Consider the following 26,118-nt stretch of genomic DNA (forward strand, 5'->3'; position numbering starts at 1 on the left):
ATTTTAAATCATATTCATGGCTTATTAGAGCACAAGAAGTTTTTTTTTTATTTTTAAATTCACTTTGATCGGATCGATGAAGTAATATAGGGAAAAACTTTTTCTTTGAAAGTCAATTGATTTTGTGATTGGCTTAGTAAGTAGGTGTTTCACGGAGTCCTGATAAGATAAATTTTATAAAATCATCCCCTCCCATTAAGCTGTAAAATTGGGGTGACAAGTGTAATATAAAGTGGGGCTGGGCACATTTTTCCCACAGTTACTCCGCTTTTCAGCCACCATGAACAGAAATCTGCTTGTGGTGCTAATCATCATAGGTACGTAAATATTTTTCAAGTTTTATTTTAAATTTGCGTTCATATTTAATAGATCTATTACAAACCCATTTTTTCTGAGATTCTAAAAATTAAAAAAAAAACCTATTCAAAGATATTGTGCTATGAATGTAATGCTATCTTCCAGCAGGTGTGGTCTGGGGCGAGGTGCAGTCCTGCACTTCATGTGGTTCAGAATGTAAATCGAAATGCGGGACGAGACAATTTAGAACTTGTTGTTTCAATTACTTGAGAAAAAGAAGTTCGGACTCGGCGATCATGGATCCAAGTCTACGCTTAGAACTTTGGCTTGCCAAATCTCGAAATCCGTACTTTCAACATCGAAACTTTTTGGATTCATCTTTGGAAATTCCCGATAATATCAATGAAAATGACGAAATGACACAGTGAAACAACTTTCAAATTGAATTGTGTGAACTGTATGTAATATAATATTCAATTTGCGTTGTATTTTTGTGTAGGCTGGATATTAAACGATTTATAATTACTAGTTAATCAGTTTTCAATAATAATTTTTTAATTGATGCATTCTTAGGTATTTTAATTTGCCATTATAAAATTTTCAGAGTAAACGCAAATGAAAAACTCTTCCAAGGACTACATTTATAAGTGACGATAGCAGTACATAACGTAGCTCGCTGCGCTCGCTTTAAGTCTTTCAAAGGAAAAACCCTTTAGTGTAAATAGAACTAGATTTTTGTGATAAAAATGCTATTAATACAATGAAAGGAGATAATAAATATTTATGATATGAGGATCGTAAAGTTTCATACATTTATAGTAACAAGGAGAAATTACGATCCATTCAAGGTTTTATACATTATTTATCGTAAAAAAATTGGAAAATGTGATAATAATAAAATAATAATAGCTTGAAGACTTTACTGGTCCTCGACCCAAATCAGAATAACATAATGCAGTCGATTTTGAATTGTACTTGTAAACAAAATTTTTCAAAAAAATCCAATTTTTTGAGTGCAATTTATTAATAATATTGCTAACATTTCGTTTTTTCTTAAAAAGAACTGCTTTTTCCCAGAGACGACCTTAAAAGATCAACTCGACTAAAATCTTATGGTCATCTTCAAAATGTAAAAAGCGAGGCAGGTTCGCACCCCATCCAAATCCAATCTTTTTTTTATTTCTCATAATTACAAAAATATGAATTATTATCACCTTATCATTTTTTATTATCATAGAACGTTGCTACAACGTGATAATTATTAAAATACAATACAGGTGTCGCAGGCTGTTCTAAAAAGACAAGTGAAAGTTTTCTCTACACAGGAAACCTACTGACCCACAGTTTGCTTCGCGCAGGATTCTGTAATTAATCCTGTGACATCGTGAATGTTCTCTACGAGAATTTGTGTTATCTTACGATAAGTTTGTTGCATAATGCTCTATATAAAAGCACTACTTGAATAATGACAAACGTATTGAGTGGGGTAAGTACATATCTGCCATAGCTCACAACGTAATAGATCTTGCAAATAATTGTTGGTTATCGTGTATGCGGTCAGACTGTTCAAAGTGCAAATAAAAGTCATGACCCAAGAGGAAAATCAGGTAATATCATGAATTAATTAATAGTCCGAGCTAATTGAAATCAAATTTATCGTCATAATGTTAGTTAATGTTGTGTTTGATAGAATTACGATGAACTTTACAAATTAAGGTTAAGACAGGGCCGGGCTCGCCCATCCAATGCCAGAAAGCATAATATTTTAATTAATTTGAATTTAAATTAAATAAAAACTGTTGGCTTTTCAAGCACTTTTATATTAGTTATAACTTTTGGGTATTAAAAATAAATAAATAAGCACACTTCAAAAGTGCAGATTATTTATTTTTCTATTTCTAATGTTTACGCATACAAAAATCCATTACATGTTTATGAATGAATTGTAAAACTCCTTAGTCATGGTACAGAATGGCCTCTAGAAATAGTCTAATTAAAAAAATAGGAAGGCAGGAGAGGAGAAAAACATAAAAAAAATGTATAGTTATGTTTCGCTTAATTCCGCGTGTATCAGCATATTTTATTACCATCGAAAATTGAATATCGAAACATGTGCTTAGTTATTATAATTATTATTATCATCGACGAGAAATAAGTTAGAAGGACATGATGGCAATAACAATAATTTTTCGTTATTATCTTGAAGCTTTTGTAACAACACAATGTAATTACATAGTAGTGTTTCTATTACCTTGTTGCTCTGATGGAGGAGCGTGTTTCCAAAAACTACAAGCTTCAAACTTTTCAATTGCTCTGCTATCCAATCAATAGACTTAAAAAAACAGAAACTGCTTATTATATTACTTGTACGAATGTATTATGAAACTTCAAATATTTTCTGTTTTAGAACAATGGCATTTAAAAATAATATTCATTTTGTAAATAGATCTCTCCAAAATTCACATCACTTGGTAAATATGTTTGTTGCCTGGCTTATTAAACATTGTCAATTTTTTAACGTATTACTAATACATGCATCAGATGCTAGCAAAGGTCTTCACTGCTTTTATTGGTATTAAAAGAATGGTGTTGTCATTTCAGGAAATTGCTAAAAAGAGGGACAACTCATATTTATTTGTATTTCCACATTAAAATGCAAATTACTTTTTTCATAGATAAGTGTGTAAATAATTTATAACCACAGCAGGTTTCTTTATATCCGTATCCAATAAAACAATTTTTTTGTATTAAAGCTGTGACCAACGCCTACACAATGCCTTATGTTGATTATTTCAACAATAAAAATTCGTTCATTTCTAAAAACTGTGCTTACATAACTCAGCTCTTTTCATTAATGAAAAAATGCTTCACGACAGAAAACTGTAGTTTGGCTGGTTTATTTTTTAGCTTTTAAATCAGTAACTGCCTAATTTTAAGGTTCACTAACCAACCAGGAAGAATGCTCTATTTTTATACCTAACCTATAATTATATGACTAACAGCAGGACTTATTTTTGTAGAAAAATGATAAAAATAACAAGCGCAGACGTCCAACATTCCTTATTATATTCGTATTTAAAATTAACACTTGTGATTTTAATCAGCTCATACTAAAAGAAAATTATTTTTAGGTTTTACCCATAGCCTTAGGAGTAGGTGTAGTCCTTACAACGGTTATCATTTATCATTTATACAAGTCATCTACGAAGACCTCAAAGGGAAAAGGTAATTTTTTTATTGTATTACAATTTCCAGCTTGTTACACAATTAAGTTTAATTACATTTTTTATATTTACGACCAAAGCATTTTTATTGGAAAAATGCTTGAAATAATTGGTACTTTGGTCATTTCCAAAGACTGATAAAAAATAATAATAATGATTTTTATTAATCTTTGGTCATTTCTACGTTTCTCACTTCTAACAATTTTGACATTTTTGTCAAATAGAATGAAAATGAGTTAAGAAATGAAAAATTAGTGATTTATGTTGCTCTATTACATCACTTTATATTTACAAGTGATGTAATAGAGCTTTTTACACAATTGAAATGAGTAATATCATTAATACAGTCGTAAATAAAAATCTTTCATGACTATTTTTAGGTAAAAAGAAGATTCTGTTGGAGGACCCACAGGCAAAATACGCTCTTCCTTTGATAGAAAAAGAAGAAATCAGCCACGACACCCGCAGATTTAGATTTGGTTTACCGTCTAAAGACCATGTATTAGGTGAGACTCATTTCAATAAAATCCCGTTTTATCCAGCAAAATTCCCACTTATCTTTGGCACATCAGTGTTTGCTATATTCTATTTTTAGTGTAATTATCTCTCTGGCTTTAATTATATCGCCCCTAAAAGTGAATACTTATCGCTAATCATGTCATTTTTACAGGACTTCCAATTGGACAACACATCCATCTGTCAGCCAAAATTAGCGACGACTTAATAATCCGATCATACACTCCTGTCTCATCAGACGATGATCACGGTTACGTTGATCTTGTAATCAAAGTCTATTTCAAAAATGTCCACCCACGTTTTCCTGAGGGTGGTAAAATGTCTCAACACCTCGAATCTTTGAAAATCGGCGATACAATTGAAGTTCGAGGTCCTTCGGGACGTCTCCAGTACCAGGGTCATGGAACATTCTCCATTAAAAAGCTACGTAAAGACCCACCACAAATCATCACAGCTAAGAAAGTTTCCATGATTGCTGGAGGTACTGGAATCACCCCCATGTTACAACTTATTCGGCATATAGCAAAGGATCCTAGTGATGATACCAAGTTAAGACTAATTTTCGCTAATCAGACTGAAAAGGATATTTTGGTACGAAAGGAACTAGAGGAAGTTGTAGCCAAACATCCCGATCAGTTTGAGTTGTGGTATACGTTGGATACACCGGGAGAAAGTATGTTTAAAGTACGTGATAGTATGGTCAAACCGCTTATTTATTTTTAGATTGGAAATACAGTTCAGGGTTTATCAACGAACAAATGATAAAGGAGCATTTGTTTCCGCCAAGTGGCGACAATATTGTTTTGATGTGTGGACCACCTCCAATGATTAATTACGCCTGCACCCCGAGTTTGGAAAAGTTGAAATATGATAAAGACCTTTGCTTTGCTTATTAGCGTAGATTTGTATCCATTTTCAACGAATTATTCGTTTAAGTGTAGACTTTTATGGATGTTATTTCTTGGTTGTTGAAAACTTTTGAACACAGTTTGTTAACTGTTTAAATACAATAAATGTATTTTACATTGTTTTACTTTTTACTTGAGAATGAAAGAATTAACAAAATAATTAGGGTTTACAGGCTTAAAACTGCAAATTGCCAAAGCCACTGGTAATGAACACTAAAACATGCAAAAAATAGTTTATTTTTATATTAAATTGTTCTATCAAATATGATTGTAACAATTCACATTAAATTAAGTACGTAATTATCATATTACATAAATTAAATTTATAAACATCACAAGTTTCGCTCAAATATAATATTCACTTTATTTTTCACAATATATGGCATTTTTTAAACTGTGAACAAAAGCATATTATAACTATTGTGCTAAACTATTATAAAACCTCCCCGATTTATTGGATAACACATGTCTGTTTAGCATTTTAAACAACTGAAGATGTCCAGTGAGCAAAAAGCCAGATAAAAAATTAAACGTCACTAAACAGGTGTTCCTAAACTACATCATATCTGTAGATTTTTTTGAAGTAGTTTAGAAGTACCATTATAAATTACTAAAATAAATATTCCTAATTAATTTTCATGATGAAATATCCAATAAAAATTGTTTACCTTTTAATAAAATACTACACTTTATGCGTAAACGAAGGTACATTCTTTTTCGGAGTGTGGCCGTACAAAAATATGGACCCGATAACAAAACCTGCCCCCAAACTAAACTGAGCCGTGAGTTGAAAATCAAAAATATAAATTGATGCCACACAAGAAATGAGAATAGCTAGTGACGTCGCAAAACCTTTCAGTATATTGTCTGCAAATTTAACAACAACGGCAACAATTAAGCCACCTCCGGCTTGTAACAATACAAGATAATAAACGAATTTATCGTACCCGAAAAAGAACCCTTGTTGAGAAATGATGTTACCATCGTATACAAAACATGATAACAAAGCGAAGGGTATAGAACAAACGCTAAGTTGGACGTTTCGCATCCATACTGTAATATCACTACCTTTGAGCATTTTTTCGAAAAATATCCCCGCAAAACCGGATAGTACACATGCGGTGAGTGCTGCTGTAAATCCGATTAGTCTGTTTTGCTCAGGACCAGTATGTGCATGGGAGGATCCATCGGATTGGGCTAATTGTACGAGAACTACCCCGATAACTAACATGACTAAAGAGATCCATTGAGTTCGGAGTAGTTCTTTCTTCAAGATGAGAACAGCAAACATAGCAGTTGTAAGAATTTTTAGCTGATATGTCACCTGAAAATAATGTCATAGACTTTGAATGCATCTACATAAACTTTACGAACTTGATAAGTGGCTGCATCTAGATGTGATGCTGATACATAGAGAAGATTGTTCTGGATAACGTAGACAAAAGATGGAACACATACTTTGAGTGTGTCCATTGGTTGTTGGATTATTTGTTTGTCGATTGAATTTAAAAGTTGGACTATTCCTCCACTTTCTACATATACGATTGCCAGACATGTTACTAGTTTCACGATTTCAGACATCACAACAGCTATAAATTTTCGTGGTACAGTTTTTATTCCTGTGGAAATTATACGTACCGGTCGAGGATAAAAACATATCTCCATCTCTAGTTCTGGCGTACCGCATACTAAGACCCAGAAGGGCATTTTGTACAGTTAATACTAGCAGACTAACATACTTTAGCATGTAAGGTTTATTCGAACCTTCACCTAAAATAGACGACTAATAAAAGTTTTTGTCATCAGTCTCATTAATGTGACGTAACAATGAACAAAAAAGCTGTCAAAGAAGTCGTAACAGTAATTAAAGGAAAATGTAAAAAATGGGGAAACTTTAATTCCATTCCATTCATACTTTTATTACATTGGATTAGATAATACCTAAAAAACGCCTAAGCTAAATAAATAATTTGCGGAGCAATGGACGGTCAATTCGTAATAATTTGCGTAATAATACAACTGGACAAATTTAAGCATGTGGAATCTGCGAAAATGCAACTTTGTGGCCTGTTAGTTTATTATTTAGCGTATTGGTATACTAATGACAAATACAACGAAACAAAGCGATTAGGAGGATCTGAAGAATTAAATAAAGACCAATAGAGCATACAAAATTCTGAATACGGTAAGTCAATAAAGGTACAATTTGAGTATGAAAACTTCAAAATGCAGAAACATAATATACGAAAAAATGAACAATTCAATGAGATAAAATATTATACAAACTAAAAAAATTGAAAGAACGAACGAGCTTTACAAAAAACATTAATTTAATTCATTTTTATCTTTATCCCAAAACTATTAATTAAATAAATTGAATATGTACTATATCATTTGTCAAAATTTTAAAAAATATTTAAAATTACACTGAATGTTGATAAAAAAAGTCTTTAAGAACAAATCCAGGCACGCATTTACATTCACTCTTGGAACACCAAGACAACTCCAAAGTAGAAGATACAATTAATGAACTAAATATCACTTACAACTGAAAAATTAAACAAAATTAAGTTATTATGAAGAGTATTTATCTTGTAATTCTAAAAGTGTTCCAATATTTCAAATAATACAAAACTGTGACTCAAACCTCTCAAAAGATAAGTTCAAGATACTACTGAAAAAACTTATTTTGGTGATGCCTTGATGTTCATTCCAATTAAAAAATGATAAACAATACATGCCTGATACTTTCATGTTTGATCAGTATGATACTTCAAATCAATTCTTCTGAAAAGTAAAACCATTAAAATTAAAAGAAAAATTGTGTTTAATAAAACTAACCACTTTGTTTTACACAATTAACAGTTAACGATAACATAAACTCGAGGATTTGTTCACATTTATAGCCATAAATCACTTTTTGTCATACATGATTAACAGATTGTTGTTGTATTTTCCTCGAAAATTATAGAAATTTGTGTTTGTGCCAACATGACACGTCGTAGAGGTTGACAGTTAAAAACGCGGGAAATTTCCGTATTTGAAAAAATATCCATTTTTCAATTTTAATATCGCGTTTGTTTTAAACGGAAAACATGATCAGTTCACTCATTTATAAACACGAGTTTAAAAAAATCTGGTTTTGCGGTCAAAAATCGCAAGTGTTTTTATCAAATGTAACAGCAAAAAATTTTATTTTATATTTCAAATATTTGGTACAAACAGAAATTCTGGCTGTTCCATAGCACTTTATTGCATAATTTAAAAAAGAAAAACTCAATTTTTAATAAAAATACAAAGTATATTTTACAAATCCAGACGACATAAACCTTAATATGATGTAGCTTTACTAAGTTCTTCACTTTCAATTTCATACTCAATGGAAATCTCTGGTTTTTGTAATTTCCTCTTAAATTTACTCTTATCGCCTTTTGTGCTTTTCTTAGAAGTGCTAGGTCCTTGTATGTCCTGAAATAATCATAATGTCGTCAGTTGATTTTATAACTTTCTCAATTGATACTCACTTCAATGTCTGATTCATCAGAAGACTCAAAATCACTGTCAATACTCACAGTTTCTGCCTGGCCACTGTCACTTTCCTAAAATTATTGTTTAAATTTATTTCAAATATAAAATCAATAATTTACCAGTTCATTTTCACTATCAGTGTCTGCTGGTATAAACTCTGCACCATCTTCAGTTTCCATTTCCAACTCTTTTTCAATTTCTTCATCTTCACTTACTTCATTTTCTCTGAGTGCATCCTCAAATGCTGATTGAGGAATGTTGTACAAATCTTGATACTTAAAACGAAAAAGATTAATACCCAGAAAAACATAACATAAAAAATACTAACCACTCCTTTCTTTAACCTTTCTAATAAAGTTTTTTCGACGCCCTTTTCAATCCGTGCCGCAATCAAAGCTTTTTGTTCTTTTCTTTTTTCTCTTCTCTCTATATTACGTTGAAGCGGGACTATCAGTTTCCTAAAAAATGTGAATAGTTGGGTCATATTTTGTTAATTATGAACAATTTGCAACTTACTGTCTTCTGAGTTTCAGTTTCCTCATACGAATCAAATACTGGGTGATTTTAATGAATCTTTGCTTGCATTTGGACTTGATGAACCCAGGCCAATATAACAGGTTTTCGTTAATTTGATGAATAGCTTTTTCAAAATTTCTAGATAACTTCACTTTTTCCCATGACTTTCGCGGAAAAGCTGATCTAAAGTTACAAATGTTAATAACAAGACTTACTAAAATGAAATATACCTTTCAGCAGTTTTCATATATAAATAAATTATTCCCTTTTCTTCTCTCACTGTTGCATATTGGCTATTCGCCAATGGACATGCTGAGCGGTTACATAAACCAGTTAAATTGTATTCATTGCGACAAAATCTCTGAGTTTTGGTACTAAAACAAATATAGCAAGTGAAAGCAACAGTTAAATCTTTTAGTTGATTGTAGAGGGGCTTTGTTCACTCTAAATAATATTATAGGTGCTCTGACGACAAGCATAAGCACTACAGAAAATGAAGGGCTCCAGTTGAAATAACTTACTTTACTTTGTAGGAGCAAAACGCTTTGTTGATTATACTCCAGACCACCTACAAAAAACAATGAGAATATCCATTTCAGCATATTACAACACTTACATCATCGTGCTGCATTGTGCGTCGTTTTTACACAATTTAACACAAAATTAATTTAAAATTACAACTTAACCTCAAAACCCACCGACATGAACACGTGTTTCCCATTTATGACAGATGACATTTTAGTAATTTTTGGGGATTTTATTCACAGCTGGCTGCCTACCTGATCGCACTTGTCTATTTTTGCCATGCCTTGATTGATTAAATTAAATAATATATCTTCTGATAATAATTCCAGGAGATTTGCTAATTTATAGTTGATTCAAACGTGCTTGTTTTATCAGCGGGGGTTTACTTTTACTGAAAAATTGCTTGTTTTACAGGTGTCTGTAATGACATGATGCATCTGTCAGTTTACGTCATACGTCAGACGTCATTTTTTGCGAACGTCGAGATAGTTTGTATGTCATGACTTTGCGTGTGGGTATTCGCAAGTTATTTCGCGATTTTTTGCATGTAAGGAATAATTAGTAACGTGCCTTCTTTTTCTAAATGACACGTAATGATATCTTTGTGAAACACCAGTCAAACACTTATTTCACTGTTCAGTGTAGTGTTGTGTCTTTTTCTTGAAAAATCCCAACGTTACAAAAATGTTTGAAGGTAATAGGTCTCAATAGCTTTATAAAAATTACATAATTACTAAAGAACCGTCACAGCTATCACTGACAACGTACTATTTTGATATACTAATACATGTAAAGTTGTATGGTGATTTATTCAGGGGTCAAGGGCATAAGTTCCACTTTGATCACTCCAAACAGCGTGTGCTTTTTTACCAACATTAACAGGGTTCATGTACAGTGCTTAATTTAAAAAATTGCTGTTTTATTTAACCATGTTCTTTCAATCGCTCATTTCGCTTTCAGCAGTCGAAGCTTACAATGGCTCCCCACAGTTGTAAACTCTGTCTAAGTGATATTGTTGCTAAAATGGCAGAAGGAAATAATAAAGGAACAGTAGGAGTGAATGGTGTGGCAGAAAATGGCTTTGCTAGTTGTCCATGTAAGTACAACAAACCATTCAGGTCATAGTTTTAAGAAAAAATGTTGAGTTTACCTAGCTTACTTTAGTGCCCATAAAATGTTGCTTTATCTTTGTGTACACAATATTAAAGTAGGAACAATTTTTGTACAAACTAATTTCTTTGACGACAACGTTTTTGAGTATTGTATTAATTGATCAATTGTCCCCTGCTTCTTTTTTTACGTGTTCATGGATCTGACATAGTATCTTGATGGTTTTTTCTACTTTATTATTATGATAATGCGTAATTACGACTTGCACAATTTGCCTTTTTGTTGGTAATAATCTGTAAGTACGACAAAAATATTAATAAACGTGTTCAGTAAAAAGTGCCTGGATATTCTAAACCTCATTTATTTTGAATACCACATTTCAAGGTCATTATTCGTCCAAATTTTGGGACTGTACACGAAATTTGACAGAATTTATGTATTGGGTTGTACTGTGAAAGGGTAGTTTTACGACTGTATGTTGGCACTGGTGTTGTCATCATCTTGTCATCAGATGACAGACACTTGACAGAAATAATAACAACGATGAAGTTTATCAATTTTCGATGAATTGCATTACAAATAAAGTGGTATTGCGTTTTATTCCATTGTGATTAAAAGTTTAGGACTTTAACTTCACAACAAATTAGGTAGACGAGACATTTATTAAGGATACAAATGTAGTGGTGCTATTGTTTACAATGAACAGTTTGAAATGTGATAATGCCTGTTAATACAAATTAGGAAGTTCTGAATTTTGACAAAAACTTGAATAGTTGCATAGTTTTTTGTTAAATCTAGAAAGTGTAAAGTAGCTCGATATACGAAATGGTTATCATCATCAGCAAGTTCTTCTAGTTCGTTGTTCGTAATGAAGATAGTACCAGCAGTACCTTGGTCGTAATTTCAAAAAACAGTCCTCGTTTTTGTAAAAGACATCGCCAGAGTCAATAGATGATGTGTTCAGTAGAACAATAAATGAAAAATAATGCTTTTCTTTAGGCGCACTTGCCTTGACTGTATTTTTTCTACTTGTAGTTAAACTCGGGATGTGGAATGGCTCTACCGTGGATTGTTTTTGAACCAACTTATCAGAGTGAATACGCGAAGTCTACGTGAAATTACATAAAATTAAAAACTTTTCAGGTTATAGTAAACAAATTTATTTTGACAGTGCCCCACTCCACCCCAGTTTAAACGTATTGCCAACGGCCGCTAATTACCCTAAAGTCTACATACACTGCGCGCTCACATACACCTTCCGCCACTAAAATTTGCACGGAGGTATAGGTTCTTAACAAGGAGTACTACCTCGTTAAAGGACAATTAAAATATAATGAGGCGATAAAACTGTTGTCTGTTACCAACGCAAAATTCACATATCAAGTTTATAATAAATGCAAAATTTCAAAGCCACGAAAGGCACTTAAAAATTGTAATAGAAGTTGAATGAGGAAAGGGTATGTTTTTGTACCTACAAATCATCCAATCATGCCAATTACAACGCACGTGCTTAAGCTAATCATGCTATTTAACTGATAAGTGGACTTTGTTGTGAATGTAATGAGGCTGTTACAGTTTATCACGGGAAGTTTACATGAGTAACAATTGCGTGAAATCAAAATTTGGTCTGTGATGAGAAGACGAAAATAATTTTTATCGAGATAATCTACTTTTATAAAAATCGCTAATAAAAGAAAAGCCGATAATATGGAGGACATTATCATTCCGATACATGAATTGCGATAAAAACAGGTGTTTCGGTTAGAGTCTGTTAGAGTTTGCATGAAGAATAGTGAAAATGGCTTCTATTAGCCAGCAAACTGTGTCTTCAAATGCATTAGGTAAATTTTAACGAATATGCATCATAAATTGGTCATTTTTTCTAGCAATGCCGTGGTTTGGCATGGACATTGGAGGGAGTCTATGCAAATTGGTTTATTTCGAACCAAAAGACACCACGAAAGATGAGGCAGATTCGGAACTTGAAACATTACGCAACATTAGGCGGTACTTGACGAAAAACTCTGCTTATGGGAAAACAGGACATCGAGACACACATTTACAGGTACTTAAAAATGGTGACACAGTAACGCAACTTCATGGCCATTTATTAAAACACTATCGGAAAGATAAGATGAGCTATTTAATTTCGTTTATTTTGATTGTCAGATGGACAATGTGGTCATACGAGGCCGAAGAGGAACTCTCCACTTCATACGCTTCCCGTCAAGCGAAATGGTTAATTTTTTGGCTTTGGCGAAATCTAAAGGAATGGCTAATTTGGTCACAGCAGTGTGCGCTACTGGAGGAGGTGCCTTTAAATTTGAGGAGGATTTTAGGAGGGTATGACATTTAACACCAACGGATTCCTGCATGTAAATGTAGACACAAATAGGTCTTCCTTTTCATGAGGTAGTTCATTGTATTTGACCTTTGGAATTTCACCAAAACTTGAATAATACAATGCGTTTTTTGTTACGTCTCTTCCATACGTTTAATGGCATTGAACTTTTTTTAGCGTCAAAAAAATACTAATACAATGAATACAATAAATGTAATATTCTAATTTATATTAACTACTTCCCATGGCCTTTGGTGCTTGGCGTGATTTATGCACCTAATGACTTATTAAGATAACATTGAAATCACTTTATGTTTGCTAAAAATAAATAAGTATTAACGAGGTTGTCGCAATTCTCATTTTCATTGTAAAATTACGTAGTTATTGTTCAAACAATGAGCGTATTTTTAGTAGGATGAATTAACCAATACATTCTAAATTTATTCAGTGCAAAATCCGAAAAATTCAAATTGATTTTTGCCTGATATTGGTTTCGATGTTTGACATGCAAAAATCACAATCGACATTAATACAATCACTTTCATGGATCGTGTCTATTAATTTGAGTTAGTTTAAGTCACTACAGAAGGTTGCATTTAACTTCAACGAGTTTAATATTTTAAAAAATATAAGAAACTCGTGGGTAATTTGTTTACGAACAAACACACGATATGATTTTTTCTTCTGCAGCACAAATCAGGTTTCTAGTTTGTTTTTATTTTCTAAAACTTTTTTGATGCTTATACAAACATTCACTTTATTTACGCTGATAAATATATTTTGCTTGTTTTCGCTCGCTTAACTCCTGTATTTATTTGCAGACAGATAATTCACTGCTGGATAAAGTTCACAGGTTTTTTCCAAATTATCTGCTTTTATTAAAATTATCAGCACGAGCCTTTAATGAAACCTGTAACTGATGGAAGCTTAACTACATGTTTTAAAAATAGGTTTTTTTTTGCGGCTGTGTATGAAAGAAGTTAATAGAACACCAAGAACTGATACGGTTCACTTTAATACAAAGACTTATCTCATTAAGTTTCAGGAAGTCAACATGAGATTGGAAAAATTTGACGAGTTTGACTCCCTCCTTAAAGGCCTCCAGTTTGCAGACGCACAAAACTCCTCTGAATGCTATTACTGGTCAAACCCCACAAGCGAAACCGGATGTTCAAAAATCCAATATGACTTCTCCAACCCGTACCCCTTCTTAATAGTAAACATCGGTTCAGGTGTCAGTGTGTTAGCTGTTTATTCCGCCAAAGACTACAAGCGAATATCAGGAACAAGGTATTTTTTCTTTGCTCTCATCCTATGCTATATCAGAAATATTTTAGTTTGGGAGGTGGCACCTTCTTGGGTCTTTGTTGTCTCTTAACAGGATGCAACACATTTGAAGAAGCCATTCAGTTGGCCGCAGAAGGTGATAACACACGCGTTGATAAGTTAGTTCGTGACATTTACGGCGGAGATTATGAACGATTTGGTTTACCAGGAGATCTGGTGGCTAGCAGGTAAAAAATAGGCATTTGTGTGTTCGCTTTTCATCTTTTCTTTTTCTTCTCATTGTTTCATTCGTTTGCGATCTTTCTCTCTTAATTTCTTGCACTGTTCTCTTTGTTTCGTTGCCATTGAAGTTTCTCGGCCTTGTGTAGTTTTGGACAAATGAATTCGAGAGAGAGACGCAGCAAAGTCAGTCGACAGGATCTCGCAAGAGCGACACTGGTCACCATCACTAACAACATTGGATCCATTGCTAGGATGTGCGCGATTCAGGAGAAGATTGACCGGGTTAGTTTCGTACTTAATTTCTTTGTATTTCTGTGTGCGGTGCAGTTAGATTAGAAGTGTGTTATTTCTTTCTTTTGTCTGTGTAGGTTGTGTTCATCGGCAATTTCCTTCGCGTGAACCCCATCGCAATGAAGCTCCTCGCCTACGCCATGGACTACTGGTCGAAGGGAACAATGAAAGCTTTATTCCTCGAACACGAAGGTTATTTCGGTGCTATTGGTTGTTTACTTCAGTTTCATGAAGGTTCAAGTTAAATCAGCCTGCCCTTTACTTTATGAACATTCCAGTGAAGGTGTCGGATTTGAGTACAAAAATAAATCATGTTGGACATTTAGCGAAAATACTAATTATTGGCGTTTTAATGTAGATTTTGTACACTGCTTTTATATATTTAAAAAGTAGCTCGTTCAAAGGTGTAGTGGTTTTTTAAATTGTTTTTCTACGTTAGACTTTTATACATTTTTAAATAAATTTCATAAACGAGAAGAGCAAGGTGTCGGCAAGTGTTGGTACGTAAAAGACGCACACTTTTGTTTCTTACGGCTTCGTTACAAATTCTCGCAGCACAGAATATTCTGTAATTTAATTATTTATTGATGGAAGTAAAAAAACAAAATAGTTATAAAATATATTTTATTTATTTCAGACTTTTATTGTTTTCCCAAATAAATTAGCGTAATCTCGACTAGTACCGGTGAGGAGCGAAAAATCCAAGAAATTGACGTGCTGGTCTGTGACAGTAAACAAAAACTCGGCGTCATGGGATAAACCGTACACTGGCGAACTTTTCCTGCGGCAACAAGTCATAAAATAGACCTAAAATTGAGTCAATCAGTTTTCGGCAGTTCTAAAAAAAATCGTAACTTGCCTGAACATAATCCACTTGTCTAGTATCCCAAAGGACTACTCTCCCATGACTGTCGGTTCCGCTAACAATAGAGTTCACGTGATCATACTCAAAACAGTAAACTGTCGCTAAACCGGGATCACCCAGAGCTTGTTCACAATTCCCCGTCCTCAAGTCCCATCTACTCAAATAACTATCATATCCGCATGACCACAACAATGATGGACTTTCCCACTTTATGTCCAGAACTCCAGCGCCGAAAATACGAGGGCTCAATCTTGCACAAACGGTTTGACTACATAAAATAAATTAGACTCAGTTTTCAGTATTCAAACTCTGTATACCTGTTGATATCATAAACGGTCACGGTGGTGGGATCAGATTTACCAGCAGTTCCAATAGCTAGCAAAGACTTGTTCTCTTCTGAAAGGGCTACAGACCAAACTCTATCGCGTAGATCAATTTCTTGATGAAAAGTTGCGTTGTCTGATTGGGATCTGATTTTCACATGGTTGTCTCTTGAGCCAGAAACTATGAAGTCGTCGTTCATTGCAACTGAATGTATATCTGCAGTGTGGTGGTTCTCAAGATTAAAAATGAATTTTTTATCATCTAGAGACCACAAACGCAGACTTCCATCACTAGAAAACCACAGCGTCAATATCTCTAAAATGAAAAGAATGGATTTAACTCACGTCTGACCACTTAATATTGAATTGCCTCTCTTTACAAACCCGCAAACTTCTCCGCGGTTATTTCCCCCAATGGTATGTACAATATTCTTCGTATTTATGCCACTTCTATTACGTTTATAAGCATAAATGTAACATCCTCTACTGACCCATAATAATTCTTTTTCTAGCTGCAACCAGGGAATATACTTTGTCTTAGTGTATAACAAGTTTCTCTCTTTGTAAATCCCCATCTTCCAGTTTCTTGATATTCGCAACCTCTGAAAGGGTGACAACAATCGCCCCGACCTAAAAAAAACGGTTTTCATGGGCTTTCATCACAAACCACCAATTTACCTGTTAGCAATCTTAGGATGCACTTGATTTGTAACAAGAGGTCTAACATCTTTATGTAACGAATGAACCCAATTTTCTATAATCTCATTGAACCGTTTGCACGTTTCTTTAAGTCTACACAAGTCGGGAAGTTCCAAGTATTTAAATATTTTTAGCAAAAGTTCGGTGGAAAATGTATCCAAAGAATGAACCATTGTGTTCTATTTTTGTAACTACAGAGAGAAATTGAGTGGATTTGTACGCTCAAAACTTCCATATTCAGTTTTCACGGTTCATTCTAACACGAGCACTTGTTTCAATCAAAATATAACCTAAAAATTGTTTGTTTGACACTTTGAGATTGACATTTGATTGAATTGACACGTGAACAAAGCGCTATTTTTGAAATTTCTCATACAATTCTGTTTTTTATTTTTGTTAGTTTATTAGTTCTTTTTTCTTTTTAATTAAGTAATACGTTATAATCCAATTGCGACACTGTAATCTATTCAAAAGTAAACTTTCAATTGGTTTACATAAACTGGCATCACTCGTTCAGCCAATGTTTTTTATACATATTAATTTTTTTTCTACTTAATTTCATGCAAATGTAACAAACCGTCGTTTTTTTTTTATATTACCTAATTATTAATAAATTTATAATCAACGAAGACGAATGAACCCACCTTTTTGTAGTTACGGTAACGCAATCTGTGGCAATAAATTTACTATTATTATTATTTCATGTCATTAAATTTCTGTCATTTTATGGAATTTTCCTCGAATTGAGGTAAACTCGTTCGATATTAAATTACCAGTTATCGACATGATAAAATGTCATGGAATAATTGTAAAAAATGTATCCTGACATCCCACAACCACATAACTAGTGCTCTATTTAAAGTACTAGTGGCTTTAAAGCTCCTTCACGGCACCCGCAGCGGTGCCAAAGGGTCCACATTTGAAGACATCGCGATGTACATGATCAAGTACTTCAACCTCGACGGAGATATAAAAAGTCAAGTTTTGGCCTCCCTTAAATACGGTGTTAAATTGCACCACATCCAAAAACGGAAAGACAAATTTAGTCTAGTAATGCCGGCAGCGTCGATCCATTTAGCACCGTGCAAATATAAAAACGAAGAAATTGAAAGAATTCAGTGTGTGTATCCTCCAGTTTGGAAAAGTAGTTCGTGTGGTGAGTCATGTAGTAGCCAGGATTATTGTTGTGGAAGACGAAAACGGCATCCACACACGTCACCTTGTAGTGCATTAGGTTTTCAAGAAGGTCAAAACAGACAGGAAACACCTTGTCCGTCTTGTAAATCTTGCAACTCTCAACGATCAAAAAGTATCTGTGAACAACAAAGTTGTTCTCAAATGAGCATTCCTAGATCAAGTTGCGATCAATGCGCTCCTCCGCCAAAAAGACCTAAACCATGTATGATGCCTAGACCATGTTCTCCTTGTGGTCACCGTCGGAAGCAAAAATCTCTTTACGACGATTATTGTCAAATGTGCCAGAAAGATGAGGAAGAAGAAGATACTTGTCGTCCCGATACATTTACAAATTGTTCATGTTGTCATACAAAATAAAGTAATCGAGAGTCAATTTCTTTATTTCCATTTTACGTGTCAGGGTAATGTCAAAATTAGTCAGTTGATTACACTATGGCTCCACATTCCTCGTATAAGAAGCATGTGAAATTTGCCAAGTCGAGATCACCCATTCCACGAAGAAAGGTCAAGCACAGTGCTGATAGCTATGCTAACATTGTCCTACATTATTTGTCTAAATTAAAAGGCTTGTTTCAGTCGCCTAGAGTACATGGCATTGAGCCCCGTCGTACCGAAAGCTTTGACAACATTTCTAAACCAATTTTAAAGAAGGAAGCCAAAGGAAAGGAAGGAGGAGAATCTAAACGAAAGGCTTACGAGATCGTCAATGCAGCACTCCAGTATGGGTGCGCAAACAATGTCATCGAAAAAATGGGAAACTATTTTCTTGTTAAAAGCAAATCGGATCAAAGAGTCGCAACCAGAAGACCAACACCGGGACCTGACTATATCCGTTGCGCAAGTTGCAAGAAGTTGTCTAAGTACCCAAGTAGATCTAGAAGTAGGAGCAAAGACAGATTATCTAGTCGGTACAGAAGGAAACGTTACTATGACGAAGATTGTTCTCACCGAAGAAGCATTTCTAACACGTCTATTGTTAATTACTGTCCTAAATGTTATGCAAGACTGAAACCAAGGAGAAGACTGTGATCTTTAAACTAAAATAAACAAATACATTCTTGTTTTAATACAATGGTGATCCTTAGACTACAAACTAAATATATCTGTTGATGTAATTCAAAAACTTTCGTTTATCGTTTTCGAGCTCTTCCACAGGTTGCAAACTGTGTTCTTCGTTGAATAAGTGGACATACACCAAACCTTTTTCAGTAGCAATCATCTTAAAAAAAATAGTTATGAAGACACATTAAAATCTCTACTTTACTTACCATGTAAGTATTTTCCGAACTGTCATCACTCGTGGTAACAGGTGATAATTTCATGCAAACTATATTATCCTTGTAAGGAACAGAAGAAATAGGAACCATATCATTCATCTTCAAGTTCCAAACATGAATAGTGTTACTATTATCCTTAGTATAAAAAACTAATGGATGGGTTTGTGACCACTGGATCTTCTGAACCTTGCTCTTCCCTTCTAGACTATCCTTGTTAGAAAGTACCATCAAGGGCTTCTCAACGGAGCGAAAATAGAAATTTATGTCACCGTTGTCGAATCCAGCGAGAAAGTATTCGGAAGAGAAAGGACACATTTCTAAACAATTTGCATTTGAGCGAGTGTCTACAAAATAACGTTTTCTTACTAAATAGACATAGGTAAAACTTACCAGGCAGAAATTTCTTCACGCTGGTTTTCCCTCCATTCGTAAGACAGTGAATAATTATTCCGTAGTTCGTTGAGATGTACAAATTGGTAGAATCAAAATGACTAAGGGCGAGATCGGTACAGTCAAAATCTTCGATTTCCGGATATAATTTCCTCAGAGAAATTTTTGTATTTACAGTTAGTATCACAGATCCCCAATGAGCTAAACCTTGATTTTCTACAGCTGTTCCTAAATTTCGGTCTTTGAAGATAACACTCCAAACTACGACATCACCATCTTCATCTAAACTACACACCTAAAATAGTCTTTGTTAGAGAATAAAAGTGTTAAGTGTAAAATTACTTCTGTAGATTTTTGAAACGAGAATAAATCCTTCTCTGTCGTCGAATTGGCTACCGATTGAATCGACACAATTCTTGAGAAATGCCCAAAATTTATCTCCGTAGAGTAAGTAGGATTTCGGATAAAAACTTCACTGTTGCAGCCTTGAACATTCTTATGAAACGAAGAGTTTTCTTTAGTATCCCAAATAACGATCGACCTACAATTTTTTTAGTTTCGCGTTAAATTAATTGAAAAACTTACCCGTTACTCAACCCTCCGAGCATAAGATTCGGACACTGAAGACTAAAAGTACAACAAGTAACTTCACCAAATGCGCTTAACAACATTTCTGGGATTTCAACATTTGATAAGCTCCATAAACAAACAACACTATTACCGTAGCCTCTGATTTGACCGTGGACAGTTAAAATCTTATTCGAATAAAAGCAAACATCATTTATAGGTCTATCCTTAAGAATATCTTGAGCTTGAGTATCAAAAAGAACAAAGCTCTTGCTAAAAGGAACAATGCTCTTATCACTTTTTTGAATTTGTACATTTGCTTCGGCTTGCAAGTTCAAAATCAAACTTCCAGCAGAAAGTAAGAATTTTTCCAAGCGGTTTTCATTGAACACGTTTTGAAGGTGTTGTTCGACAACGTCACCCCCTACCCCTAAATAATTACACTTGTGTTCTCCCCAGAAATTTTCTTTTGTGTCAATTTTAGTGAGACATGAGGGATACTGCGTCCACTTGTTTGTACTCTCGATTTGATCAGTTTGTACTTCTTCGTTTAAATTATCTTCTCCTGTTTGAACCGATGCTTGGACTGTATTGCTCTTGCCAAAACTTTTGATAAAAATGTCATAAGGCACTGGTGGTACATCGTACAACGTAAAACTATAAAGATCCAGTTTAATCATGCTCAGAATCTCCTCTCCGCGTTTGCGTCGAAGTTCCACGCTTTTTCTATGTTGATACTTCCTCTGCGCTCCCAGAAAATTAATAAATTGCAACGACTTCCCGTCTTCGAAACCTTCATCTGATAAGGATCCCAAGTTGCTTCTGTTGTGCTCATGATTAAGATTTGCGTTTTCTTTCTCAATAGACTCTTTAATGTTATCCAAAATCTGCCGGTGTCTCGCCTCAGGAAGTTCGTAGTTTCCTGAGTCTAGTTTCTTCTCGTCGTCGGTTCCAGCAGAATTGACTCGCTTTGGCGCTGATTTCAACTCTTCTGACTCGGTCTCGGTGGTCTCAGATGTGGTTCCAGTTGAGAGATTTGTGGCCGATTCAGTACTTGAAGAGTCGTATTCTTCAAAATCGGACTCGTACGAATCGAAATCGTCTTCGTACTCAACTGGAGGTTCTTCAACTTTGATTTTAGTGGGTTTAGAGACTGTTTTGAGTTTTGGTGCCTCTGGACCGACAATGTTCTGGTTCACGATACTGCCTTTGCGTAAAGTGGCAGTTCTTGGTCTGTCGGACATTGAACTGGTGTCTGGAGAAACGTCACCATTTGTGTTTAGCATCAGTGGCTTTTTAGTCGCTTTAACGACTTTTTTTCCATCACGACCAAGTGCATTTGAGTACATTTTCTTGCTGGGAAAAAACTGAGTTTTGGTTACACGACTGCTTGGTGGAGTGACAGGTCTACTCGATGGTGGTTTGGCAGTACTCGCTATTTTCTTAACAGGTGCTGGTTTACTTACTCTTTTAGTACTTTGACTAAGTGGGAGTTTCAAGTGTTTTTTAATTTTATCGTCATCATCGTCCGTTATCTTAGTTTGTATTCTGGTTTTCGGCCTTGGGATATCTTTTTTCGTCGCTTCCGCGGGTTTCCTTGTCTTAGAAATTGTGGGTTGCTTGGAGGTTCCATCTCTAATCTAATTAATTGGATTAGTAATCGGTGATAAATAATTGTTTGATTACCTTTCTTGTCGACATATAGGCCAAAACTGTCAGTCACATTTATGTGTCACGTTAACTGCCAACTCTAGAATGAATTTAAATGTCCCTGAAATAATCAATATAAGGGAGGAAAACACTTCACGCTTGGTGCTTTTAAACGGATCAATATTTACGGCGGGAAAATAAAAAAAAGAGAAACACTGTTATGGTTGGAATTATAAGAGTTTATCTTATTGTCCCCCATTTAGCTTCCTAGAATAAGTTTATTTTGAGAAATTGTTGCTGTAATGTTAACTTTTTGAACAAAAATATTACATTCAATGTTACTAAGGACCTAGATATAGAAGCCTAATCAAATTAATTGGCAATAAACTAATATCTTTAACTTTGACATAGTAATGTATTAACTTTATCAAATTAAAGTGATAAGAAGTAAATTATTTATTGCTAATATTTGTACCTAAAAAATATCATTTAAAACAAAGTAAGAAAAAAATTGAAAGTAATTCTTTAAGGTAGAATTTGAAGTTTTAGCTCCATAGTTTCAATTTTGTCAGACCCTAATAAATAGTCCGGTGGTGTATAATGTGTTGCCTACATAGTCAACCTCCGGACATTCCAACAAAAAATTTGAATAATTTGTGGAAACTAAAAATCCAGTTTGTTAGACTTAACATATATTCTAGTTTACTTCGCCAAAAACCAAATATTTGTGTCAGAAATAGGTAAATCGGTTACTTAAATTTACTTCACAACTAGGTGCCCCCGTGAACTTTGAAATAATGCCCCAGTTCCGCCAATTTTTTAACTCGCAATGACGCCTTTAATCAGGATTTTTACACTTGAATTAATGAATGTTCCACGTGTCATCGCATTAAACAGTCCAGCGACGTTGAGCCTTCAAACCAGTTAATTTCAGCTGGTATTTATCAACAAAACAGAAGAGAAAGCGAATTGTGTGAGTTGTTTGTGTGGTTTGTCAATAACAAAATGTTAATATTATCGTAACGTACTTCCGAAGATAATTATTTTTAGAATGATGCTGAATTTATACGTGGTGTTGCGTGGTGCGCTCGTGGATACAGATTTTGTTGCTGTATGTTAGAAATGTATCGAAAAATTCGAAGAAATGAAGTGACATATGCATATTAAAAGAGTTTGTGAGTGCAAATTTATGTGTTGGAAAGCGAAGTTCGGAATTAACGAGAGAACAAGGTTGGATAAAAATAGGTAATGTTTAATTGACGACAAACTTACATAATATTTGATAACGTTAGATAAATATAATATTTTTTTGAAACTGTTGCCGTTCTAAGTAAAAAACTTTTATTTGTTTAAGTATTCTGTTAGTTTCAATGTCATGGTTAGCAGTAGGACCTTGTCATAAATTAAATGCATGTAAATAGTGTGGGCGTTTAATGTATTATAAGTTTTATTGTTAATAATGTGTAGTTAATGAACAATTTTAAAATTTAAGCAGTAGTCCAGTTCCACAAATTTTGTCTTAAGGTTTACAGTCAAATTAGAGCTAAGCGAATTCTTATAATTTGAGTTTGTTAATAAGAATTATGTAAAAAACTATTTAGATACAAAACATTGATAATATTTATGCAAATGTAGTTTTCCAAGATTGATACAAAAAACTGCACCATCTGTTTCCCCTTTTTACATGAGTTAGTCGATAAAACTATCAGTATTTATTTAAGCTAATAGCATTTATGATATTTTTATCTAATACCTAGTCATATTTTCGAAAGCATTAGTTATTAAGATCATGAATTATTTTATTAACATAATTACCATAATTTTAATGTGTTTAATTACAGAATAGACAATGTAATTGCAAAAACAACGTACACTAAAAAACGCATGTACATTGTTAACAATGATTTTAATAAAATGAACATAATAATCTTATCTTGGCACTGATAAAACTAATAAAAAAAGACATATGCTTCAAGAGACGGCTGGATTAAAGCTCTTTATCAATCGTTTTCAGCTGACTCTGTAGACAGCCATCCATGTGAACAAGACTCTCTTGAAGACTTGAACATGACGGTCAACCGAAAGCTTTTGCCTATAAAGGCGCATTATTTCTTCTTTATGGCGGGTGAGTTAAGTGCAATCTTTCCTGTTAATTCCATGTTAGCAACCATAAAATTTACCCCAATTAAAGGCGTAATTACATTCTTTTTCAATTTGCTTTTAAAGAGTCGTAAGGGTGGCCCGGTGGTTTTACAGATAATTTTTAAAACCGGTTTTGGAGTTCTCCTTATTCAGACTGTTGGAATGATGTGTATGTAAGCCCTGACTAACAAAATTGTTGATATTACGAAATAAAAATTAACCCGAATTACCGACAAGCGTTGCTTTTATTCCAATCAAACATGTTCATCTATAGATTAGATAATTCCGATTAGTGCATGATTAATGTATTTTTATTTTTAGCAATGGGTCCGATCTTACCCCAGTTGTCCGTTTATGGAAAAGAACTCGGAATCTCCTCCGTGGTTATGGGAACTATTACAGGAATTTTGCCTTTCGCTTTCCTTTTAGCAAAACCTGCTTTTGGATTATTAGTAGACATTTATCGAAACTACCGAAAAGTGATTTTCATGTTGATTATCGTAGTAATGACTGTGTCTTACACCGTTATGAATTTTATCCCTCCGAGAAAAGTGTTGAAACTGGAGTTCAAGAATTTCAGCTCTACTCTGGATTCATGTAATGTTACAGTCAGTAAATTAATGTGCGAATTCGACACAAAAAGTAATCGATGATAATATACTATCATCAATTACTTTCTTATAGTGTTGCGAACTCTTTTAAAAATTAGCGAATTCTTTTGTGTAAACATTCTAATCTCTTTCAGGACGTTGACCGATACACGCAGTGTTCAAATAGCACCATCCATGTCAAGTGCAAATCCGACTGCTTTTCCTCTCAGAGTTTTCTCGCAGTATCTAACAACTCGAGCGAAGAATACAAGATCTGTCTTTTTTCAAATTTTAATCTAACTTTGGCAAACACATCAGATCCGTATGTTTGTGATGTCATCTGCAGTAACGAAGACGCAGAGATTCATAATGGCTGTTTGTACAAATCTCTTTCGTTTTGGAGCTTCGTTGTGCTTATGTCCATTGGAACAATTGGGTTTAATGTAATCAATTCTATCAGCGATGCTATCTGTTTTGACGTAATTGGTAAACTTCGAATTTTTTACAATTTTGCACTGAATTGTTATTTTAGGGGAGGACGGTGATTATGGGAGACAACGAGTTTGGGGGACTGTTGGTTTTGGTATAACTGCACTAATCGCAGGGTATATAGTCGATATGTTTTCTGATAACACAATCAATTACACTCCGGCGTTTCTTACAATTTTAGTGTTTTCGGTTCTGGATTTATTCGCTTGTCTCAAACTCAAGGTACGAGTAAAATTTTACTTTTCTATAAAAAAAAAACCTGATCAATTGGTTTTAGCTGCCAATAATACCAGTTCCGGAAAACATCTTCAAGGATTTAAAGCGACTTCTTAACAACCGCACTGTGATTACTTTTATCACCTTTGCAGTATTCGCTGGGATTCTCGACAGCTTAATTATTTATTTCCTTTTTTGGTAAATCCCAACAGAAAAATACAATTCTTTTATTTGAGTTTTTAGGCATTTACAAGAACTAGCGACCACTACTAACACTCCCAATGTTAAACTCATAGAAGGTTTAGTGGTTGCCGCTGAGACTCTCGGTGGCGAAGTAATATTCTTCTCAGTAGCTGGAAAAATTCTAGAAAGGATAGGACACGTGCATTGCTTTAGCATGTGTTTTATCAACTACGCCCTTCGATTAGGGTTTATATCTTTGGCTCCCTCGCCATGGTGGATAGTCCCTATAGAATTTTTCATGCAGGGACCGACTTACGCTCTTACTTACACAACAATAGTAGCCTACGCTAATGAACTGGCACCTCCAGGGGCGTCGGCTACTATGCAGGGAATCGCAGCAGGAATGGATGATGGCGTTGGTACGATTTTCAGTTTGTGAAGAAAAAAAATTGATAAGTTTTTTGTAGGGTATGCCATCGGTAGTATTCTTGGAGGAATTATGTTTAACTACTTAGGTAGCAAGTATACGCTACAAGTGTTTAGTGCGTTTGGACTTTTATGTGGTGTTACCCATGCTTTAATTCATAGGACGTTACTCCGTAAAGATGCGAGTGAAAAGACTGATGAGATTGTTGAGTATAGGAGTCCAGAAGAAGCTTACAAGGCGACTGTTGGGAACAGTTGATGACATTTGTTGAATCTGTTTTATACTTAATAAATGAGGATATTTTCGTAAAATCATGTGTGGTTTTTGACTTTATGTGA

General features: G+C 34.2%; 8 protein-coding genes across 18 annotated transcripts; 4 read left to right on the forward strand and 4 right to left on the reverse strand.

The window, feature by feature from the left end:
• The first annotated feature begins 261 nt into the window (after positions 1 to 261).
• Trissin (trissin) lies at positions 262 to 778 on the forward strand. Its single transcript, XM_088039633.1, has 2 exons — positions 262 to 317; positions 463 to 778. The coding sequence occupies exons 1-2, from the start codon at positions 281 to 283 to the stop codon at positions 723 to 725; spliced, it is 300 nt and encodes a 99-aa protein (XP_087895759.1). The 5' UTR covers positions 262 to 280; the 3' UTR covers positions 726 to 778.
• An 836-nt stretch (positions 779 to 1,614) lies between these two features.
• On the forward strand, positions 1,615 to 5,065 carry LOC148172527 (NADH-cytochrome b5 reductase 2). Of its 4 annotated transcripts, none has more exons than XM_088039600.1 (6): positions 1,615 to 1,783; positions 2,705 to 2,768; positions 3,429 to 3,522; positions 3,902 to 4,027; positions 4,192 to 4,710; positions 4,761 to 5,065. In XM_088039600.1, exons 2-6 carry the CDS (start codon positions 2,709 to 2,711, stop codon positions 4,931 to 4,933), a joined length of 972 nt encoding a protein of 323 aa, XP_087895726.1. In that variant the 5' UTR covers positions 1,615 to 1,783; positions 2,705 to 2,708; the 3' UTR covers positions 4,934 to 5,065. The 4 variants fall into 4 exon arrangements, with proteins under 4 accessions (XP_087895726.1, XP_087895729.1, XP_087895727.1 ...); XM_088039599.1 differs by lacking the exon at positions 1,615 to 1,783 and adding an exon at positions 1,792 to 1,904; XM_088039603.1 differs by lacking the exon at positions 2,705 to 2,768 and having other exon boundaries at positions 1,616 to 1,783.
• Positions 5,066 to 5,172: 107 nt separating this feature from the next.
• On the reverse strand, positions 5,173 to 7,977 carry Ugalt (UDP-galactose transporter). The gene is made up of 5 exons (XM_088039598.1): positions 7,787 to 7,977; positions 7,687 to 7,732; positions 6,584 to 6,715; positions 6,320 to 6,534; positions 5,173 to 6,269 (listed from the first exon to the last, which is right to left on the reverse strand). Exons 2-5 carry the CDS (start codon positions 7,697 to 7,699, stop codon positions 5,628 to 5,630), a joined length of 1,002 nt encoding a protein of 333 aa, XP_087895724.1. The 5' UTR covers positions 7,700 to 7,732; positions 7,787 to 7,977; the 3' UTR covers positions 5,173 to 5,627.
• Positions 7,978 to 8,180: 203 nt separating this feature from the next.
• Rbm13 (RNA-binding motif protein 13) lies at positions 8,181 to 9,827 on the reverse strand. Its single transcript, XM_088039610.1, has 8 exons — positions 9,606 to 9,827; positions 9,511 to 9,557; positions 9,220 to 9,363; positions 8,990 to 9,172; positions 8,802 to 8,931; positions 8,593 to 8,748; positions 8,470 to 8,544; positions 8,181 to 8,413 (listed from the first exon to the last, which is right to left on the reverse strand). The coding sequence occupies exons 1-8, from the start codon at positions 9,618 to 9,620 to the stop codon at positions 8,276 to 8,278; spliced, it is 888 nt and encodes a 295-aa protein (XP_087895736.1). The 5' UTR covers positions 9,621 to 9,827; the 3' UTR covers positions 8,181 to 8,275.
• A 156-nt stretch (positions 9,828 to 9,983) lies between these two features.
• On the forward strand, positions 9,984 to 15,401 carry fbl (pantothenate kinase 3 fbl). 6 transcript variants are annotated; one of them, XM_088039590.1, is made up of 8 exons: positions 9,984 to 10,208; positions 10,475 to 10,610; positions 12,511 to 12,689; positions 12,794 to 12,967; positions 14,005 to 14,255; positions 14,303 to 14,479; positions 14,603 to 14,756; positions 14,843 to 15,401. In XM_088039590.1, the coding sequence occupies exons 2-8, from the start codon at positions 10,490 to 10,492 to the stop codon at positions 15,008 to 15,010; spliced, it is 1,224 nt and encodes a 407-aa protein (XP_087895716.1). In that variant the 5' UTR covers positions 9,984 to 10,208; positions 10,475 to 10,489; the 3' UTR covers positions 15,011 to 15,401. The 6 variants fall into 6 exon arrangements, with proteins under 6 accessions (XP_087895716.1, XP_087895717.1, XP_087895718.1 ...); XM_088039591.1 differs by having other exon boundaries at positions 10,478 to 10,610; XM_088039592.1 differs by having other exon boundaries at positions 9,985 to 10,208; positions 14,011 to 14,255.
• Positions 15,376 to 16,978, reverse strand: LOC148172531 (F-box/WD repeat-containing protein 4). The gene is made up of 5 exons (XM_088039596.1): positions 16,632 to 16,978; positions 16,299 to 16,583; positions 15,948 to 16,244; positions 15,625 to 15,898; positions 15,376 to 15,572 (listed from the first exon to the last, which is right to left on the reverse strand). The coding sequence occupies exons 1-5, from the start codon at positions 16,823 to 16,825 to the stop codon at positions 15,399 to 15,401; spliced, it is 1,224 nt and encodes a 407-aa protein (XP_087895722.1). The 5' UTR covers positions 16,826 to 16,978; the 3' UTR covers positions 15,376 to 15,398.
• A 1,919-nt stretch (positions 16,979 to 18,897) lies between these two features.
• LOC148172532 (cytoplasmic dynein 2 intermediate chain 1) lies at positions 18,898 to 23,072 on the reverse strand. 2 transcript variants are annotated; one of them, XM_088039560.1, is made up of 7 exons: positions 23,006 to 23,072; positions 21,770 to 21,833; positions 20,102 to 21,723; positions 19,859 to 20,057; positions 19,517 to 19,811; positions 19,118 to 19,470; positions 18,898 to 19,068 (listed from the first exon to the last, which is right to left on the reverse strand). In XM_088039560.1, the coding sequence occupies exons 2-7, from the start codon at positions 21,782 to 21,784 to the stop codon at positions 18,943 to 18,945; spliced, it is 2,610 nt and encodes an 869-aa protein (XP_087895686.1). In that variant the 5' UTR covers positions 21,785 to 21,833; positions 23,006 to 23,072; the 3' UTR covers positions 18,898 to 18,942. The 2 variants fall into 2 exon arrangements, with proteins under 2 accessions (XP_087895686.1, XP_087895687.1); XM_088039561.1 differs by lacking the exon at positions 23,006 to 23,072 and having other exon boundaries at positions 20,102 to 21,450; positions 21,550 to 21,723; positions 21,770 to 21,848.
• LOC148172533 (major facilitator superfamily domain-containing protein 6-A-like) lies at positions 22,397 to 26,091 on the forward strand. 2 transcript variants are annotated; one of them, XM_088039576.1, is made up of 9 exons: positions 22,397 to 22,706; positions 22,784 to 22,978; positions 23,748 to 23,858; positions 24,197 to 24,483; positions 24,621 to 24,951; positions 24,998 to 25,176; positions 25,232 to 25,368; positions 25,414 to 25,772; positions 25,821 to 26,091. In XM_088039576.1, the coding sequence occupies exons 3-9, from the start codon at positions 23,801 to 23,803 to the stop codon at positions 26,036 to 26,038; spliced, it is 1,569 nt and encodes a 522-aa protein (XP_087895702.1). In that variant the 5' UTR covers positions 22,397 to 22,706; positions 22,784 to 22,978; positions 23,748 to 23,800; the 3' UTR covers positions 26,039 to 26,091. The 2 variants fall into 2 exon arrangements, with proteins under 2 accessions (XP_087895702.1, XP_087895701.1); XM_088039575.1 differs by having other exon boundaries at positions 22,397 to 22,978.
• Positions 26,092 to 26,118: the final 27 nt, after the last annotated feature.

The sequence above is a fragment of the Gnatocerus cornutus genome, chromosome 6 (genome assembly GCF_029298725.1).
Source record: "Gnatocerus cornutus isolate USDA-ARS CGAHR chromosome 6, icGnaCorn1.1, whole genome shotgun sequence".
NCBI lineage: Eukaryota > Metazoa > Arthropoda > Insecta > Coleoptera > Tenebrionidae > Gnatocerus > Gnatocerus cornutus.